The sequence below is a fragment of the Amphiura filiformis genome, chromosome 2, assembly GCF_039555335.1.
Source record: "Amphiura filiformis chromosome 2, Afil_fr2py, whole genome shotgun sequence".
In the NCBI taxonomy this organism is placed as follows: Eukaryota; Metazoa; Echinodermata; class Ophiuroidea; order Amphilepidida; family Amphiuridae; genus Amphiura; species Amphiura filiformis.
Genome location: NC_092629.1, coordinates 59,597,860 through 59,618,255, shown reverse-complemented (window position 1 = coordinate 59,618,255; position 20,396 = coordinate 59,597,860). Strand labels below are relative to the sequence as shown.

At 38.2% G+C, this 20,396-nt stretch overlaps 1 protein-coding gene across 2 annotated transcripts in view; it reads right to left on the bottom strand.

The window, feature by feature from the left end:
* Nucleotides 1–466: 466 nt before the first annotated feature.
* The window catches only part of LOC140146474 (lysyl oxidase homolog 2-like), a 35,439-nt gene continuing 15,509 nt past the window's right edge, over nucleotides 467–20,396 (bottom strand). For both annotated transcript variants that reach the window (XM_072168333.1, XM_072168334.1), the window contains exons 3-5: nucleotides 12,178–12,525; nucleotides 3,281–3,622; nucleotides 467–975 (exon numbers count right to left, since the gene is read on the bottom strand). In XM_072168333.1, the coding sequence (XP_072024434.1) occupies nucleotides 776–975; nucleotides 3,281–3,622; nucleotides 12,178–12,525 (890 nt within the window). In that variant the 3' untranslated portion in view covers nucleotides 467–775. The remainder of the gene's footprint in view (nucleotides 976–3,280; nucleotides 3,623–12,177; nucleotides 12,526–20,396) is intronic.

The window sequence follows — 20,396 nt, the reverse complement described above, 5'->3', positions numbered from 1 at the left end:
AAGAAGCAAGAAACAACAAAGTAAGAAAGTAAGAAACATAATAAAACAAAAAGGCATAAATAACCAAGAAAAAATAAGTAATTGCAAGTAAAGCAAAAGAAGTCCCATTCGGCATCCATTTTACCCACAAATTATTGACACTATTAACAAAATCCATTGCCCATAAACCCACTTGTAAAGCCCATTCCATAAATAAAGTTATTTTATAAAGTTATCATTGAGGAATGTTTGATATTCATGCATGGTATGTGTACTCCTTTTCAATCTTTGAAGTAGCGAAACCTTCTCCGTGGACAGAGTGAAAAACGGGTACATTTCTCTTAAAGAGTATATCTTCAAAAGTTGTGAGCCGATTAATATAATTGTTTTGGTTTATTTAAGCTAACGACTCAAGGTTTCTTTACATACCAAAATATATTTGATCAACTTTTCAGAAATAGGCGAAAAAGAGGGCGCAATGAGGGCCTCTTTTTTTTGGGACACCCTGTACTTTGAACGTCAATTCCTGACTTACACGGTATACAGCTACTTTACTTATATCAAGCATTTTTAGTAAACATTAATACAATGAAACCAAGTCAATTGCTTCAAGTCAAGCAAGCGCCAGATCTAGTGGGGGAGCTCGAGTACCAACTGCCCCCAAAATATATATAGTTTTTCATACGCTACAATATGCTACACTACTTTTTGCTGGATTATGTTGGTTGTTACGGCATATTTCAGATTTGTGTGCAGCATGGCAGCTTGCCCATTTCCCCTGCCTGCCCATTTATGGCTACGACATCGTCATCTGCTGCTGCATATTGCTTGGGGAATTGGTAAAGACTACTTGAGTTTCGTCTTCTTGGTTTGGTTGCTGTGGGATTGCTTTCCTTTTCCTACAGACATAGATGAGTACCGCGACGACTATGAACATAGTAATTGTAAGTAGACAGGCCATTGTAATACCGGCAACCTTTCCAGGAGACAGTCCAGCTGTAAATTTAATAATAATAATAATAATAATAGTAATAATAATAATTCTACTACTACTACTACTACTACTACTACCACTACCACTACCACTACCACTACCACTACCACTACCACTACCACTACTACTACTAATAATAATAATACATAATAATACATAATAATGCATAATATTAACAATAATTGTCATCGTCGTCATCATCAGTAGTAATCATCTTTATGAGCAGTAAATTAATGTCGACGATAACTCTTTCCGCCTATCTATAGAAAAAAATATTGAAATCCTTCAACAGCTGATCCCAACTTAAACACTTCTTAAAGCAGTATTTTCATTAGAACTGCAACTTAATGTATTTCATTTCCACAAATGTTGGTTTTCACTGTCAGACAGATGATGCAAAGCAAAGAAAATCGCTATTTAATTCCAGCGCATGTCAACAATGCGTATCTCTGTTGACCAATACTGAGTTCGGTCCTTTTGTCTTGTTAAGATTTCCCCGCACGCCATGTACGTGTTACGAACATCGCGTACGCATTCGATTATTTCGATCGTGATAATGAAACGAAGCAATCTGTCGTTTTATTCAAAATCTCAGATTTTGTCACAACTACAGAACCTAAAACTTTGATTTTTACAGGGTGTGTTAGTTTATTAAAGTACATAACAATCGTGAAAACAAATAGAATTTTGAAAAACATTGAGGGCGGTATAGGACGATATAGGACACGCAACACGTGACGTACGGGCTGACAAACTACAAGACAGCCCGTTCAAAATAGACGGTTAGCAGTTACAAATTGAAAAACAACATACTATAATACAATGGGGGTAATTTTCGAATGCCAATGGTTTAGAATAACGTAAGTTTGTTTTTGCATGCAGCATATAACACATTAGAATTGTTTGTGGAGATTTCAATGGCGACATCAAAATGGAGATATCGCTTCCGTCCATTACAATATATGACTTTAAAGTCATATTGGCATGGTTCAAGGCCACACCACTCCACGCCATACATAAATTCTCCCAGTCACATTTCCCCAATATGAAATTTAAAAAAAGTTAAAATTTAATTTTAATTTTACTTCTTTTAAAGTTTGGCAGAGGCGGGGTTCGAACTCACGGCGCACCAAGCCGCTTTGGATATGCTCTATGAGCCTAGCGCCTTAGACCACTCGGCCACTTGTCTTGATGGAATCCATTTGAAACTTATTTGAAGATATAATCGCAACTTCAATATAGGCCTACCACGTGACAAGCAAAAGCAGAAAACGTACCATATTTTGGAATTTTATTTCCTAAAAACATTAATGTGTATTAATAGCGCTCAATTGTTGTTAATCCGACAATAAACATGATAAATGCGCGTCTATATGGACAATACATTATATCGATTTTGACATGTGCTCGCACGGTGTCAGTACATTTCCATAGTCAGTAAAATACAATAGAGGAACCTACCATTTTTCTTGTATGTCGTTCGATGTTTTTATCAATTACATAAAAAATCCATTTTAGACCCCAAATGTTTTTTCAGGAAATAAAAGATTAGATTACCATCAAAACGAAACAGTAATCTTTTACCGGGTCTAATGTTATTTATACATAGAATTTTCAACGTTTTTTCTATCCTTATTCTTGCTCAATTAAAAAATATTTTGGCGTATATAAAATTGAAATAAAATTCTCTGCCTCATAAACGACATCAAATGTGCCACAATTGGGTATCACGAATCGTTATATATGATGTGCAGTTAATATTCATATTTTCTTTTATACAGAGGATGCTTCAGTTTTGACAGGAAAAATATTTTCTTGAAAACCCTCTCACTCGGTTATTTCAAAACGGTAACCACGCTTCCCTAGAATGTGCAATAATTTAGCATTAAAATTTTTCTTATTCAAACAGCAAGCGTTTCTAGAATTAATTATGGCGAAATGTGGTGTAGTTCAAGGCCATATGCTACTTACTCATTATCCTATCCAAAAAGGGGTCTCCCCGTCAGTCCGAAACACCGTCAATCCGAACCACCGCTAGTCCGAATTTTTAGAGTTAGGGTTAGGTTTAGGGTTAGGTTTCGGGTTAGGTTTCGGGTTAGGTTTCGCGGGTTAGGTTTCGGGTTAGGGTTAGGGTTAGGGTTAGGTTTAAGGTCAGGGTTAGGTTTATGGTTAGGGTTAGGTAAGCTTGAAATTCGGATTAGCGGTGTTTCGGACTGACGGTGTACCCTCCAAAAACACTTACACTCACTCAAAAAGACAACCCCACCAGCTCGCTCCCTCGCTTTACATCAATCAACACACCCTTACCTTTCGTGTTAGTGCAGGTCACACTAGCGACATTGGTGGAACGGCAATTACTCGAGTAGTCGATATCACATTCGGCTAAATGGTCTTCAGTTCCATCACAATCTATCTTTGTTATAATATAATTGGGCTGATATATAGTTTCCACGTGTCTTTCCGGAGCGTCTACTTTAGATGCCCGTTCGAATCCAAGCTCCTTGCAGGCAACATTAGCCTCATTAATACCCCAAGAGGAACCGTAACTACATATGTGACCCAATGTCCCGTTGTAAAACACTTCCATGTTGCCAACGTTTTGTTTAGGTTCATAGTCACCTTTGAATAAGCGAATACGTAGTTCACCATCTGCATATCGATTGAAATAATGACATTATAATTTTTGCTCGTAGTATGAGAACAACAACAGATCAATGAAGTACAATTAATAACTTAACTCGGTAACTAAAGACACCCGATAAACCACTGAGAATTTCTTATGGCCACAACGCTGCACAGACTCAGTACTACTTATTTTTAGGCTGCATGTAGATACTAACTTTCGCAGCCAGAATCCAAATAATGTTATTCAGCAATAAACTCTGTATTCCTTTTCCAGGAGACTTTAAACCTATTCAAACTTTCCATGCAAACAATTATGTCCCCAGGAGAGCAGAGTATCCCCCACCCCCATACACGCGCACGTATAAGGGTATATGATGATCTTATAGTGGGGTACATTATGTCAATTCAGATAGATTACCCGGCCTTGCAGGGCCCTCTTTGTGAGGTACACCCAAGATAAACGAGCACCTAGACTAAACAATGACTTTGGTTCGCGTAGTGAAGCCGACCCTGTATAGCAACAATTTTGGCAAGGATGCAAACCCAGACGCAAACAAGTAGACATGTTCGCGTCTACGGAACATGTTGCATGTGACGCGGGCCATAACGGCGCAGCAAATCATGCAAACAAGAGCGAGTCTTTCTTTCCAGACATGCACGCATTATTTCTCCGCGCCTAGTAACTCCGGTAACCCCGTCAAAATCACCATGAACACGTGGCTTCACCTGTCACTCATAAGTCTAGGTGATTAGTCTATGAGTAGCCTACAACTACAATTAACGCTATGATAAAACGTGTTGTGGATAATTATATTCCTCTAGGACCCAATACACACATATGTACACGAAACACATTCCGTAAATACTGTGCTGGGATGAATTTTCAATATTACAGCATACGTTTGGTCACGGTGTACCCCGTTGTCAAAATACCACATACTTATGTACAGTAATAGCGCCCTCTGTTGGTCATAATTCACTTTAGTATGTATTTTCAACGTGGTCAAAGTTTTTAACACTATAGAATATAAAAACTAGTATTTTTAAAATTACATTTCAAGGTCGTTACATTAAGGTTACTTAAGGCTTTAACATTAAGGGTTTTTAAATATTTTTATTGTTACTTAAGGTTACTCATTGTTATGAGAACGTTTTTGAAACGTTTCATGCGAAAGTTATTTAAACGTAATCAAAACTCCACACTTTTACGTTTTTTAAACGTAATATTAAAATTACTATTTACTATTCATTAAAATTACTATTTACTATTTATTAAAATTGCTATTTAAACGTAATAGCCACCCTCAGATGTGGGAAACTATGAAAAAGATGGGTTTTCCAAGTCATCTTGTGGATCTGATCAGCTGCTTATATGAAGACCAAGAATCGGCAGTCAGAGCAAGTAGTGGAGACACAGATTGGTTCAAGATTGGAAGAGGCTTATGACAGGGCTGTGTGCTATCACCAAACCTATTTAACATCTACTCTGAAGACATAATGAGAACAGCTTTGGAGGGGTTTGAAGGTGGAGTGAAGTTTGGCGGTACAAGAATTACTAACCTGAGGTACGCCGATGATACCACTCTTATTTGTAGCAGCAGAGTAGAGCTGATTGATCTTTTGAAGCGCATCAAAGAGGCCAGTGAAGAAAAACACCTTCTCCTGAACACAAAGAAGACAAAAATAATGGTTGTAGACAGAGAGAGAAAAAGTGATGAGTTTGTGATAGATGGACAGCAGATTGAGGAGGTGAAGCAATTTGAATATCTGGGTTCAATGATTAACAACAGTGGTGACAGCACAACTGAAATTAAGAGAAGACTGGCTATTGCAAGGACAACTGTGCAGGGCATGTCAAGCATATGGAAAAGCAGAGGCCTATTCATTGACCTCAAGGTACGCCTAATTCGTGCAACTGTGTTTTCCCATTGCCACTTATGGATGCGAGTCTTGGGCTATGACCAAGAATGATAGGAAAAGAGTAGATGCTTTTGAGATGTGGTATTACAGGAGGCTTCTACGAGTGACATGGAAAGACGGGAGAACAAATTCCTGGATCCTCGACAAGATTGGTACAAGTCTAACCATCAGAAGCGGCATAATGGAGAGAAAGCTGAAGTACTTTGGCCATATTGTCAGGAAACATGGAGGTGTAGAAAACAGATTTTGCAAGGGCCATGGAAGGCAAACGAGGAAGAGGACGTTCACCAACATCTTGGACTAATGACGTGAAGCTGGTTTCTAACCAGGGAATACAAGGTGCAACACACTTGGCATCGGATCGAGTGCGATGGCGTACTCTTGTGAAGACCACAGCAGCGCTACACAGCGCCACCTGACACAGAGAGAGAGATTGAAACGTTTTCGCAACCAAAGTGGAACGTTTTTTTAACGCTCTAAAAACGTATTTTGGCTAGCTGGGTATAACTCCGGTAACCCGGTCAAAATCGACATGGACACGTGGCTTTACCTGTCACTCATAAGTCTAGGTGATTAGTCTATGAGTAGCCTACAACTACAATTAACGCTATGATAAAACGTGTTGTGGATAACTATATTCCTCTATGTGGTGTACACAAAGGACCCAATACACACAATTTCATATGTACACGAAACACATTGTGTCAATGCGCATGCGATCGTATTGACACGGTAAATACTGTGCTGGGATGAGTATTCTATATGACCGTGTGTCCTGAACTCGCCACCCTTAGCGTTACATCACAAATATTATGAATTTTTATACCAATCGAGTTTCTAATTAGATTATCTCCACAATTATTATCAACCTTAAGCTAGCAAAATTATACATTTTTGAAAAACTGAAGGCTTAAGCAATTGACATATATACATTTAAACTCATTATACAGGGTGGCCTTCAAGTTATACAGGGTGGAATAAAAATGGATTACTTAATGCATTCCTAATTCCCAACTTGCAGTAATAAACTGGAAGTAAACAACATTCATTTGGTGAGAGGATAGGGGAGCCTACTGACTTTGGAATACAGGGTGTCCCAAAGTATGTTAGAATCTTTTACAATTTTTTTACATTTACAATACAAAAAATATTTTTATTGCTACTTAAGGTTACTCATACTGGGCCCAGTATCAACAAAAACATCAAGGCCGCCACGCCGGCAGGCCCGAGGCCGGCGACTCCCATACGACGACTAAACGCTCCAAGTTGGACCCAATATAAGGGCCCCGCAGGGCAAGAAAGCAAGAGTAACCTGTTAGCAAGAGATTATGTTATCGAGAACCCGTCACCCATACTCATAATTACCCTCATTCTTCAGGCCCTGTCCTCTATTGAGGGCTAATTTATAGTTTAAGCTTGTTTTCTATTGTTTTTGGAGCAACATTGTTTCTTTATAAGTCTGCCACGGTTGACACGGTGTAATAAACATCTCAAAAAAAGGTAACTAACCCCCCTTAAATAATGGTCATTATTCAAAAACGGACTATTGTACACAAAGAGCTTTTAAATAGAAATAGAGTCGCAATAGATTATATAATCTTTTGTTCGTTTGATGCCGATTAGAAGTTGCGACAGGCTATTCATAAAAGTGGTACCATTGTTTCGAATAAAGTGGTACCATTGTACTCATGTATCCCAAATGTGTGCTTGTGTGGGTCTGAAGACAATAAGGAGGCTTTATTTAAATAAATTGAATGCTCTTGGTGATCGATTACACATTAGAATGTATGAAGGCTGCCATGTCCAGTCCAAATATCTATATTACACTATAATGGTAATCGCTATACGTATACATGTAAGTATAAGTATAGGCCTATAAAGGTTGTTTTTAAGAAATTTCCACTTCATTTTATTTTAAGAAGGAGATTGGTATAGAAATAGTGCCTGGTATATGGCTTGTAGAAGCGCAATTCCAGCTTGCTTTCCTCTTTATTTTTCACCTCTGTTTTATTTCACCCCTGCATTTCTCCTTGCATGCCTTCCCCCTTTATACTCTTCTTCATTCTAATTTCACTTTAACTCTCCCAGCTGTATGTACAGGTGGCAATTCCATCAGCCCACTTGTCCATAATCGCCACTCTGCTTGCAACTCAACCCCACCTCCTAGCTGGTACCAGGCGGATAACTCAGGCTTTGCGGCCTGAGGAAACAGACGGGGCTCTGGGTATGGGAAGGAAAACCCTAATTTAAACCAACAAGGGTTCCCCCCTTGTTTTCGTGATTATGTGAGTAAGGACACATTGATAACAGCTCGTTTCTAACTACCACAGTGTCCAAAGGGGGAGCAGCCTATCTGGATTCCCCTAACCAAGGTGTATTCTTGAAATACATCATCCAGGCATAGGTTATTGCGACAGGCTAGTGTCCCATCCAGTGTAAAAAACCTATTCACTACGAAACCTGACAAAAGAGAAACTACCAAAACTCGTACCGAAAAGCCACCTCAGACTAAACCAGTCCATATGAAGGGTAGTGGTGAAAGCCCCTCCAGGGAAGCCACTAACTCGATGAGAGGGAGGAAGACTAGGTACAACCCAAAAGAAACAACTTCAATAAACATCACAAAAACCAAACTTAAGATAGGAAACTGGAACGTTCAGGGCCTCAATGCCCCAGGAAAGATCGATGTGCTGATTGATGAATGTGATAGATATAAGTTGGACTTAGTCGCTCTGACAGAACTGCACTGGCCAGGCCAAGGAAGGAGTAGACACAAGAATTGGGAGATCATACACTCCGGTCCAGACACCAGCAGAAGAGAGAAACCCGTCGGCCTTTTGTTATCCCACACAGCTGCAAAATCCCTGCTGTCATATGAATGCATTTCTGACAGGCTGCTCATAGCAAGATTCAACTGCAAGCATGTGAAACTCACCATAGTAGTATGCTATGCTCCTACCAACAGTGAAACCCGTCCTGGTGATACTGCAAATAAGGATGCCTTCTATAACCAACTGGATGATGTGGTATCAAACATCCCTAAACATGACATACAACTTGTAGTTGGGGACATGAATGCTCAACTGGGAGATGATGTGAATACATGGAAACCTGCACTTGGCTGCCATGCTGTAGGGGCCCTAAACGACAATGGCATCAGACTTCTGACTTTCTGCCTCGCACATGACCTTATTGTTGGCTCCTCACTTTTTCCGCACAAGAACATCCACAAGCTGACATGGAACTCTCCAGATGGTAAAACAGTGAACCAGATTGACCACACCTTGATTAACAGAAAATGGAGAAACTCTTTGAAAGATGTTAAAGTATACAGAGGGGCTGATGTTGGAGGCGATCACAACCTTGCTATCACAACCGTCCGCTTATCTCTGGCAGTCCTGAAACAACAAAAGAAGCAGTTGAAGTTCAACTCCTCAAACCTGTCAAACAGAGACATACTTGCAAGCTTCAATGCTACAATTGGCGGCAAATTCAACATCCTTGCTGAATTGGACGATACCTCCGATATTAACGAAGAGTGGGCCAACTTCACTGATACTGTGAACTCGGCAGCAAGAGAACATCTCGGATACAGGAAAGGGAAGCAAGAAGAATGGATTTCCTCTGAATCTAGGGATTTGATATCAAGGAGAAAGAGAGCCAAACCATCACTTGGCAGTGACTATCGGGAGCTCAATAGGCAGACAAGAGCAAGTCTAAGGAATGATAAGAAAGCATGGTACAGTAAGATTGCTGATGATCTTGAGTCTGCTGCCAGAAGTAACAACATGAGAGAAGTATATCAAATGAAGAACATCTTAATTGGAAAAACCTCCAGGAGAGCATCTCAGATAAGAGATGTCAATGGCAACATCATCAAGGATGAAGCTGCACGACTTCAGAGATGGTCCGAGTACTTCAAAGGTCTTCTCAATGCTGATGAACCTGAGGAAACCATAGATTTCTCTGTCTTCACCCAAGCAGAAGAACTAAACATCAATATGGATCCACCAGTTAGGGAGGAGGTTGATAAAGCCCTTGGTCTTTTAAAACGAAACAAAGCTCCAGGAGTAGACAATATCACTCCCGAAATCCTAAAGGATGGCGGAGATGTCATCAGAGAATGGTTGCTCCGTATTTGCCAGCATGTATGGAAGAACGAGGTTACACCAGCAGAGTGGGGAAAAGGCATAATACTACCCTTGCCAAAGAAGGGAGACCTCTCCTACTGTAGTAACAACCGAGGCATCACCCTTATTGACATCGCTGGAAAAGTGTTTTCAACCATTCTACTCCAGAGAGTAAAAGATGAAGTGGACCTGAAAATGAGAGACAACCAAGCAGGCTTCAGAAAGGGCCGTTCTTGTCAAGACCAAATTTTCAGCCTAAACCAGATCATTGAGAAGTGTTTGGACCAACAGCTACCCTGCCTCATTAATTTCATTGACTTCAAGGCTGCTTTTGACTCAGTGCACAGGCCCTCCCTGTGGGAAATTCTCCGCATCTATGGAATACCTCCCAAGATAATTAACATCATAAGGAGTTCATATCGGGACACAATATGTGCAGTGAAAGCAGAAGGGACCCTTTCTAGCTGGTTCAAGATCATCACCGGAGTCAGACAGGGTGACATCTGGTCTCCATTACTCTTTGGCTTAGCCATTGACTTCATCATGAAGAGGGCTGTTGATGAAAACAACAGAGGATTAATCCTATTGCCAAGGAGGAGTTCAAGATATCCAGAAGAAAAGTTAGCTGATCTGGATTATGCTGATGATATAGCTCTCCTTGAAGAGACTGATGTCAAGATGGCAGAGACAACAGAAGCCATCCGTGTTACTGCCGGTAAACTAGGACTCCAGATGAGCTATAAGAAGACAGAGATCATGACCATTAGCCGATCCAATGTTACAAAACCAGCTGTTCACCTAGGCAATGAAGGTCTCATCAAAGTAGTTGACCATTTCAAGTACCTTGGTGCCTACTGCAGTGCTGACGGGTCCATTGTCAAAGAATTGAATAACAGAATCGGTAAAGCCACAGGAGCCTTCAGAGAGCTGGACAAGGTGTGGAAGGATCGTAACATCAACATGGAGACCAAGCTGAAGTTCTACAATGCTTGTGTAATCTCCACACTCCTTTATGCCGCTGAGTGCTGGACTCTCACAGAGAGGGACGAGGCTAGACTTGATGCCTTTGACATGCGCTGCCAACGCAAAATTCTTCGAGTGATATGGTCACAACATATATCAAATAGCTGTATTCGATCCAAGACCAAACAGCCCCAACTCACATCAGTTATCAGAAAGCGCCGCCTACAGTGGTTTGGCCATCTGCAACGAATGGATGGAGACCGCACCCCAAAGAGGCTCTATCATTGGAAGCCAACCCATGGGAAACGCAAACCTGGTCGTCCTAAGACATCATGGAGAGACGTCATCCACAGAGACATCTCAAGGCTGGACCTAGGGTGGACTGTAAAGGAGGCTGAGGTTGCAGCTTTGGACCGTAGGATTTGGAAGCATCTCTTGAGCCAGGCAGCATGTGCAGAAATGCATGAAGCTGACTGGTAGGTAGGTAGGTATAGAAATAGTGGCGTACCCAAAGAGGGGAGGGGGTTGGGTAGGGGCAGATTCACCTCTGTGAGAAGTCTTGGGAGGGGAGGAGGGAGGAAGAGGGGAGGAGAGGGTATGAAGAATGAGAGAGGGCTGGAGGATGGGAGAGATAAAAAGATATAATAAAGACAAGTAGATAAATAGAAATATAAGGAAAATGATGGGAATGAGAGAGGGAGGGTGAGAGGGGACAATGAGAGCGAGGGAGTGATAAAGTGTAGGCCTAGGAAAGAATAAGTACAGAGAAGGGAAAAGAAAGGAATGATGAATACATTTAATGATAATTATTAGGCCTATATAATAACTAAACACATAACAGCACTGGGCAGCCATTCGACGATGTCAATGCCTTTATTCGTTACGTAATTAAAACGCCCAGTCAGATGTATTTCACACCTACCAAACACAACTCACCCAATTTCGCAAACTGGACGTTGAATGTACACTCTCATGAATATTGATTGGCAACATTTTCCAATATGTCAGCGCTCTAATCGGAAACAATAGAACAATAGACCCTGCAGAGCGTTGATTGTACATGTATTACAAATCTGTAATGTTGGAAGCAGAATTTATTACAAACAATAAAACACCGGACAATGTAATGCAGTGAGGTCCAGATTTGAAAGTTGCACTTACAACAATACAAAAACACTCAGATATCATTAGACAGATTTCCTTCCATTTTACTGAATACAAATCAATAGAATTTACTGCAACTTTAAAATCTTGGGTTACATTGATTTAAATGTACGCTTTGACGTCAATATTAAGTCAATTGCTACAAATGAGGTGTCAAAATGTGCAAAAATAAATTCTGCTTCCAACGCATTTTACAGATTTGTAATACATTTATAATACGTTTTTGAATAATGGCCATTATTTAAGGGGGCTAGTTACTTTTTATTTAGATGTTTATATGCTACCCCCGTATTAAAGTGTAAACATTATTAGTAAGAACACGCATCACAAACTAACACTGCTTCCATCTCCATGCACACTAGTAACCCCCACGCTTTGTTATAAGCTGCAAGTGAAGATTACCTTTCACTGAAGCACATCGAATCGCTACATCTCGAGAATGATCGCAGTTCGTGTATTCGGAGTTGGTCTCGTAATAACATTGCCATAAAAACGTCTCTTCACCGGTACAGTCAATATCAGACAACCAAATAGGTCCAGTGCCTGTTCCGTAGGATGAATTTCTACCTATAACTTCAATAGCTATATCAAAACCAAGCTCCCTGCAGACCAGGTCCGCTTCGAAGTTATTGAAAACACGGCCGTAGTTCCTATCAACACATACAGTACCCCATTCATCTTGGATGAGAACCTCCAGACGGCCTTCTGACGAAGACGGTCCATCCGCTAGGCGAACTTTAAATAATTTACCTGAGTGAAATAAAATAAGGAAGAAAAGAAAATTGCCAATGTTGGGGAATCGAAAAACATATTTCATTGTATAAATTGTTCATCGACCAGGGTCGAGCTATACATCACTTATGTTTAAATTATGTTTCTAAGAGATTAATGAAGCCGAACAACATGATCAAATAGCAACTTCTTTCCCCATATCGTCACTGGGCGTGAAAAACCTCATATGTACATTTGGCCCTTGAATATGGATGAAGCAAACCCTTCAATATAAAGTCTACACCTATAAGGCTTTATCCATGTTCAAGGGCCAAAAGTAAAGATGAGTTTTTTGCTGCATGTACTTTGGCCCTTGAACATGGATAAAGCAAACTCTTCAACATAAAGTCTACACCTACAAAGCTTTATTCATGTTCAAGGGCCAAAAGTACAGGTTTTTCCCGCCCAGTGACGATAAAAGATGGTAGTTTACTTCTCATGGTCCAGTGGCAAAGCCATGTTTTTGGAAAATGAGAGTTTAATCCTTTGGTATAACGCCGCGCCATGTCCCATTGTTCCCATTGTACTCGTTCCACTATTATGCATCAGTGCTCATGGTCAGTAAGGTCTGAAACCATATATATCAATCATTTTAATTATTATAATTGCATATTTCACTTGCTTGAAGTGTGCTCGTCATCAGTTAAATTAAAACAACGAATCTTCACCTCATTACTTTGTAAACGCAACCTAGATAGCTTTAGATTCTTAGTCTCGCGCCCAGACTACATGGTCTATTGCGAACTATGAATGTTAGGACTTACAGAAATCGGCTGTGAATGAGACTAGCCAACTGTCCCTAAAATTAACATTTATCGATCAATCAATACAAAGGAACAATATATCACTAGCCCTCACATGATATAACAAGGATCATAATTTCTCCTGTCACTCGTGTCGATATTTACTTATGCGTTTACATACAGTTGCGTACAACTTACAAAATAAGGCACTTGTCGGCAACGCACTGCATGGTCTATTGTTCTATTGTGTCCGATTTGAGCGCTGACATATTGGAAAATGTTGCCAATCAATATTCATGAGAGTGTACATTCAACGTCCAATTTTCGAAATTGGGTGACTTGTGCTTGGCACGTGTGCACGGCATCGCCAATACACGCATTTTCGATAATAAAGTATTTGGATTTATTGGTGAGTGAATTGTTTCCTCCAGTAAGGGATTTCGCGAAAGCACTACTGTGACGTCACACAAATGACGTAAACAAGGGCTTCCCCGCAGCGCAAGCAAAGACGAACGAAAGCACAAAATTGCAGATGGAAAAATGCATCAAACTCAAAGAATAAAATAAATAATTACCTAACGTTTCAATTTTCATGTAGTAATAACTTTATTTTGCTGTAAAATTGCTATATAATAAATATTAAGAGTTAAACAAATTATTAATTGTACGTTGAAATCATACCGCGGCAGACGTGTTTTCCGCCGATAGCGCGCACAATATTAACATTTTCAATTTACCGAGAATAGTGTACAGAATTTCATCAATTTAAAGAAAAAACAACAAAGAAATATGAATGTGTGGTATGGAAATGGAAAAGAGCACTACACACTTTCCAATAATACTAAAAGTGCGCCGGGGACAGAACTTCAAGATGAATAAATTTGGCATGATTTGTTCAGTATTTACGGATGAAATCGCCATTATAGTACGGGGCAATTCGCATATCTACGTACAGCGCGTGTTATGCATGTCACCGCAGCCGCGAGTTACGGCGCAGTGTAAAGACCACCACAATGCATACAAACACGTCTGATTGTTGAAACCGTTTAGGTTTTTGTGTCAGAATAGCCATACTATTTCACAAATTTTAGTAATATAAACACGTTTGAGACATTTTCGAGTGTTTTTATTTTATATTTTATTTTAAATCTGGACTTCTACAGTGATTTATACACTAGCCTACATTGACTGTAGCATCAGCATGTAGGTAAGCTTAATCTATACACAGTGGAAATGCTGGGTGGCTGGCTATTAAGTTATTTAAAATTCTTCATTTCAGTTTTATCAAGATTTTAGTCTTAGCAAATAAAATTTTACATTACAAATCAAGGATTTTATCTAGATTTTAGGTTTAGTAAAGCTTTATGATGCCTAAAATCTCGATAAAATTCTTGATTTCAAAGTTCTGTAAAAGCTACGTAACATTGAAATCAATTTAAATTCTTAATTTCAATTTTATCTAGATTTTAGTTCTGTAAAAGCTACGGAACATTGAAATCAATTTAAATTCTTAATTTCAATTTTATCTCGATTTTAGGCCAACTTTACGAGGACTAACATCTCGATAAAATTCTTGATTTCAAAGTTCTGGAAAAGCTACGGCAACATGAAAACAAAGAATTTATCAAGATTTTAGGCATCGTAAAGTTTTGCGTAAAAGCTACGGAACATTGAAATCAATTTAAATCAAGGATTTTTTCAAGATTTTAGGCATCGTAAAGTTTGCGTAAAAGCTACGGAACATTGAAATCAATTGAAATTCTTAATTTCAATTTTATCTCGATTTTAGGCCAACTTTACGAGGACTAAAATCTCGATAAAATTCTTGATTTCAAAGTTCTGTAAAAGCTTACGGCACATTGAAATCGAAGATTTTATCAAGATTTTAGTCATCGTAAAGCTTTGCGTAAAAGCTACGGAACAATCAATAAATTCTCAATTTAAATTTTATCTAGATTTTAGGCCTAGTAAAGTTTACGATGGCTAAAATCTCGATAAAATTCTTGATTTCAAAGTTCTGTAAAAGCTACGGCACATTGAAATCAAGGATTTTTTCAAGATTTTAGGCATCGTAAAGTTTGCGTAAAAGCTACGAAACCTTGAAATCAAAGTAAATTCTTAATTTCAATTTTATCTCGAGTTTAGTCCAACTTTACGAGGACTAAAATCTCGATAAAATTCTTGATTTCAAAGTTCTGTAAAAGCTACGGCACATTGAAATCAAGGATTTTTCAAGATTTTAGGCATCGTAAAGTTTATGTAAAAGCTACGGAACATTGAAATCAATTTAAATTCTTAATTTCAATTTTATCTCGATTTTAGGCCAACTTTACGAGGACTAAAATCTCGATAAAATTCTTGATTTCAAAGTTCTGTAAAAGCTACGGCACATTGAAATCAAAGATTTTATCAAGATTTTAGGCATCGTAAAGTTTTGCGTAAAAGCTACGGAACAATCAATAAATTCTCAATTTCAATTTTATCTAGATTTTAGGCCTAGTAAAGCTTTACGATGGCTAAAATCTCGATAAAATTCTTGATTTCAAAGTTCTGTAAAAGCTACGGCACATTGAAATCAAGGATTTTTTCAAGATTTTAGGCATCGTAAAGTTTATGTAAAAGCTACGGAACATTGAAATCAATTTAAATTCTTAATTTCAATTTTATCTCGATTTTAGGCCAACTTTACGAGGACTAAAATCTCGATAAAATTCTTGATTTCAAAGTTCTGTAAAAGCTACGGCACATTGAAATCAAGGATTTTTTCAAGATTTTAGGCATCGTAAAGTTTTGTGTAAAAGCTACGGAACATTGAAATCAATTTAAATTCTTAATTTCAATTTTATCTCGATTTTAGGCCAACTTTACGAGGACTAAAATCTCGATAAAATTCTTGATTTCAAAGTTCTGTAAAAGCTACGGCACATTGAAATCAAAGATTTTATCAAGATTTTAGGCATCGTAAAGTTTTGCGTAAAAGCTACGGAACAATCAATAAATTCTCAATTTCAATTTTATCTAGATTTTAGGCCTAGTAAAGCTTTTTGACGATGGCTAAAATCTCGATAAAATTCTTGATTTCAAAGTTCTGTAAAAGCTACGGCACATTGAAATCAAGGATTTTTTCAAGATTTTAGGCATCGTAAAGTTTATAAAAGCTACGGAACATTGAAATAAATTTAAATTTTTAATTTCAATTTTATCTCGATTTTAGGCCAACTTTACGAGGACTAAAATCTCGATAAAATTCTTGATTTCAAAGTTCTGTAAAAGCTACGGCACATTGAAATCAAGGATTTTATCGAGATTTTATGCCTCGTAAAGCTTTGCGTAAAAGCTACGGAACATTGGAATCAATTAAAATTCTCAATTTCAATTTTATCACGATTTTAGGTCTAATAAAACTTTAAAGAGCCCTAAAATCTCGATAAAATTCTTGATTTTACTGTTCCGTAAAAGCTACGGCACATTAAAATCAAGGATTTTATCGAGATTTTATGCCTCGTAAAGCTTTGCGTAAAAGCTACGGAACATTGGAATCAATTAAAATTCTCAATTTCAATTTTATCACGATTTTAGGTCTAATAAAACTTTAAACGGCCTAAAATCTCGATAAAATTCTTGATTTTACTGTTCCGTAAAAGCTACGGCACATTGAAATCAAGGATTTTATCGAGATTTTATGCCTCGTAAAGCTTTATGTAAAAGCTACGGAACATTGGAATCAATTAAAATTCTCAATTTCAATTTTTTCACAATTTTAGGTCTAATAAAACTTTAAACAGCCTAAAATCTCGATAAAATTCTTGATTTTACTGTTCCGTAAAAGCTACGGCACATTGAAATCAAGGATTTTATCGAGATTTTATGCCTCGTAAAGCTTTGCGTAAAAGCTACGGAACATTGGAATCAATTAAAATTCTCAATTTCAATTTTTTCACGATTTTAGGTCTAATAAAACTTTAAAGAGGCCTAAAATCTCGATAAAATTCTTGATTTTACTGTTCCGTAAAAGCTACTGCACATTGAAATCAAGGATTTTATTGAGATTTTATGCCTCGTAAAGCTTTGCGTAAAAGCTACGGAACATTGGAATCAATTAAAATTCTCAATTTCAATTTTATCACGATTTTAGGTCTAATAAAACTTTAAAGAGGCCTAAAATCTCGATAAAATTCTTGATTTTACTGTTCCGTAAAAGCTACGGCACATTAAAATCAAGGATTTTATCGAGATTTTATGCCTCGTAAAGCTTTAAAAAGCTACGGAACATTGGAATCAATTAAAATTCTCAATTTCAATTTTATCACGATTTTAGGTCTAATAAAACTTTAAAGAGGCCTAAAATCTCGATAAAATTCTTGATTTTACTGTTCCGTAAAAGCTACGGCACATTGAAATCAAGGATTTTATCGAGATTTTATGCCTCGTAAAGCTTTGCGTAAAAGCTACGGAACATTGGAATCAATTAAAATTCTCAATTTCAATTTTATCACGATTTTAAGTCTAATAAAACTTTAAACGGCCTAAAATCTTGATAAAATTCTTGATTTTACTGTTCCGTAAAAGCTACGGCACATTGAAATCAAGGATTTTATCGAGATTTTATGCCTCGTAAAGCTTTGCGTAAAAGCTACGGAACTTTGGAATCAATTAAAATTCTCAATTTCAATTTTTTCACGATTTTAGGTCTAATAAAACTTTAAAGTAGGGGGGTGATCTCGAACCAAAGTTTTAAAATACTTGTGAAAATCTTTGTAGTGACTTGGTGTGAGTGGGAAAATGGCCTTTATTTCATTCAATTTGGACATTTTACCCCTGGACATGGCTTCTGAAGTTTTCCCGTTTTTTGCCCATTTTAGTGCATTGTAATGTACAGTATATAGGCTGCATGTTAGCTAATTAAAATTTATGGGTGGCTTCAAAACTCAGCCACTGGTTGACTGGCAGTATAGTGGCGGTTGAACCGTATTCCATATTGTTTAGAACAATGCAAACCGGATATAACCGGGTAGAACCGGGCGGAACTGGCGAGCAACCGGCAGATGTGTTTTGAAACTCTCCCTATAAATTATGTGATTTAACTTATGATAATTGTTTTCAGTGCTCTCAGACTAATGAATAATAAGAATCACTGATGTTTCTGATGGAATATTCAGAAATATTTTCATGGTAGGGGTTGGTTGGATTCTGAATTTTAATCTCTTAATTATAAAGATTAGTTGAAATGCGGCGGGAAAACATTTTGACTCCCTAATCCAACCCCTTCCACAAGAGTATTATTAAACATTTCCTAATTGAATTAAATCAGTGTAGGTAATCATTGGTAGTGGCGAAATATGTCATGATTAAAAAAAATGTAAACAAAAAATCGGGGGGGGGGTGGATGCAACTTGTACATCAGCCTGGGTAACCACCCACTCTACTCCGGTCGAGAGGTGGCCCTATATGAGGTCGGAAACCAATGAAATATCCATGAGAAGAGGCCATGAAAATCTGTAAAATTGTTGAACAGTGACCTGGGACGGGCAATTTTACCTTGAAGATTTACATGGAAATTGTCCAGTTATTTTCAGCCATTTTATTGAATATTATCTTTTACTTTCCCCATGTTCCATATGAAGGTTCTACCGACCTTCAGCATTGGATCCCTTATAAATGTGCTCGCAACCAATTATCACCCATAATATAATACTATACTGACTACAATTTGAATATCTGGGTTCAATGATTAACAACAGTGGTGACAGCACAACTGAAATTAAGAGAAGACTGGCTATTGCAAGGACAACTGTGCAGGGCATGTCAAGCATATGGAAAAGCAGAGGCCTATCCATTGACCTCAAGGTACGCCTACTTCGTGCAACTGTGTTTTCCATTGCCACTTATGGATGCGAGTCTTGGGCTATGACCAAGAATGATAGGAAAAGAGTAGATGCTTTTGAGATGTGGTGTTACAGGAGGCTTCTACGAGTGACATGGAAAGACAGGAGAACAAATTCCTGGATCCTTGACAAGATTGGTACAAGTCTAACCATCAGAAGCGGCATAATGGAGAGAAAGCTGAAGTACTTTGGCCATATTGTCAGGAAACATGGAGGTGTAGAAAAACAGATTTTGCAAGGGGCCATGGAAGGCAAACGAGGAAGAGGACGTCCACCAACATCTTGGACTAATGTAATGTAATGTAATGTAATGTAATGTAATGTAATGAGTGAGATGGCGTACTCTTGTGAAGACCACAGCAGCGCTACACAGCGCCACCTGACACAGAGAGAGAGACTGACTACTAAAATCAATGGAACTTTGACCTCTTGGGGTTATTTCATTTCTAATTTTGGCCACATGTGTGGAGTCATTTACATAATTTCCTTGATTACAGCAAATGTCATCCATAAACAAATCATACATCTGCCACTTATTCATATTTGCCTAAATTCTTCAAGCATAGTACAAAAAAACCCATCTCTTTTTCTGAAAATAGCCACATCTCTTGAAGGCCATCACAAGAAAGTCATGAATATGCAATTAAAGCAGACCCATATTGCCAACTTTGGAACTTGTATATTTGTACCCCAATGTTTTCAGAGTATAGAACCCAGTTTTGGTTCTTGGGCACGAAATATTGCAATTAAGATTGTTTGTTTCAAATATGGAACATAAAATACCCAATTCTAATCTATACATTTTACACCTACACAAATTTGGGCATATTGTTTATGGTAGAAACTTGATCTAAGACGCCGAAATTAAGAGTATATTCCTTATAAGGGGTGGTGCAATAATCATGTGTACCCCGGGGTGGTCAATTCCCAAAATGGTCTGCCAAAAATCGTTTGCCCACCCCACCCCTTTGGCTGTGCCAAAAAACCCCCCCTTTGCCCCAAAAACCTTTGCCCAACCACCCTTTGACATGCCCAAAACAAAAGATTCTTTGCCCCCCCCCCCCCTTACACATACATGATTTTGGGGAACCCAAGTTTAAAACCTTAGATTGTCTTATCATATAATGCCAGAACAGTGATTTTGCATATTTGAACATTTTCCTACACCTTTTAGAGCATAATATAGAAACGTGGTGCCCAAAAGATATGTGCCAAAATCGCT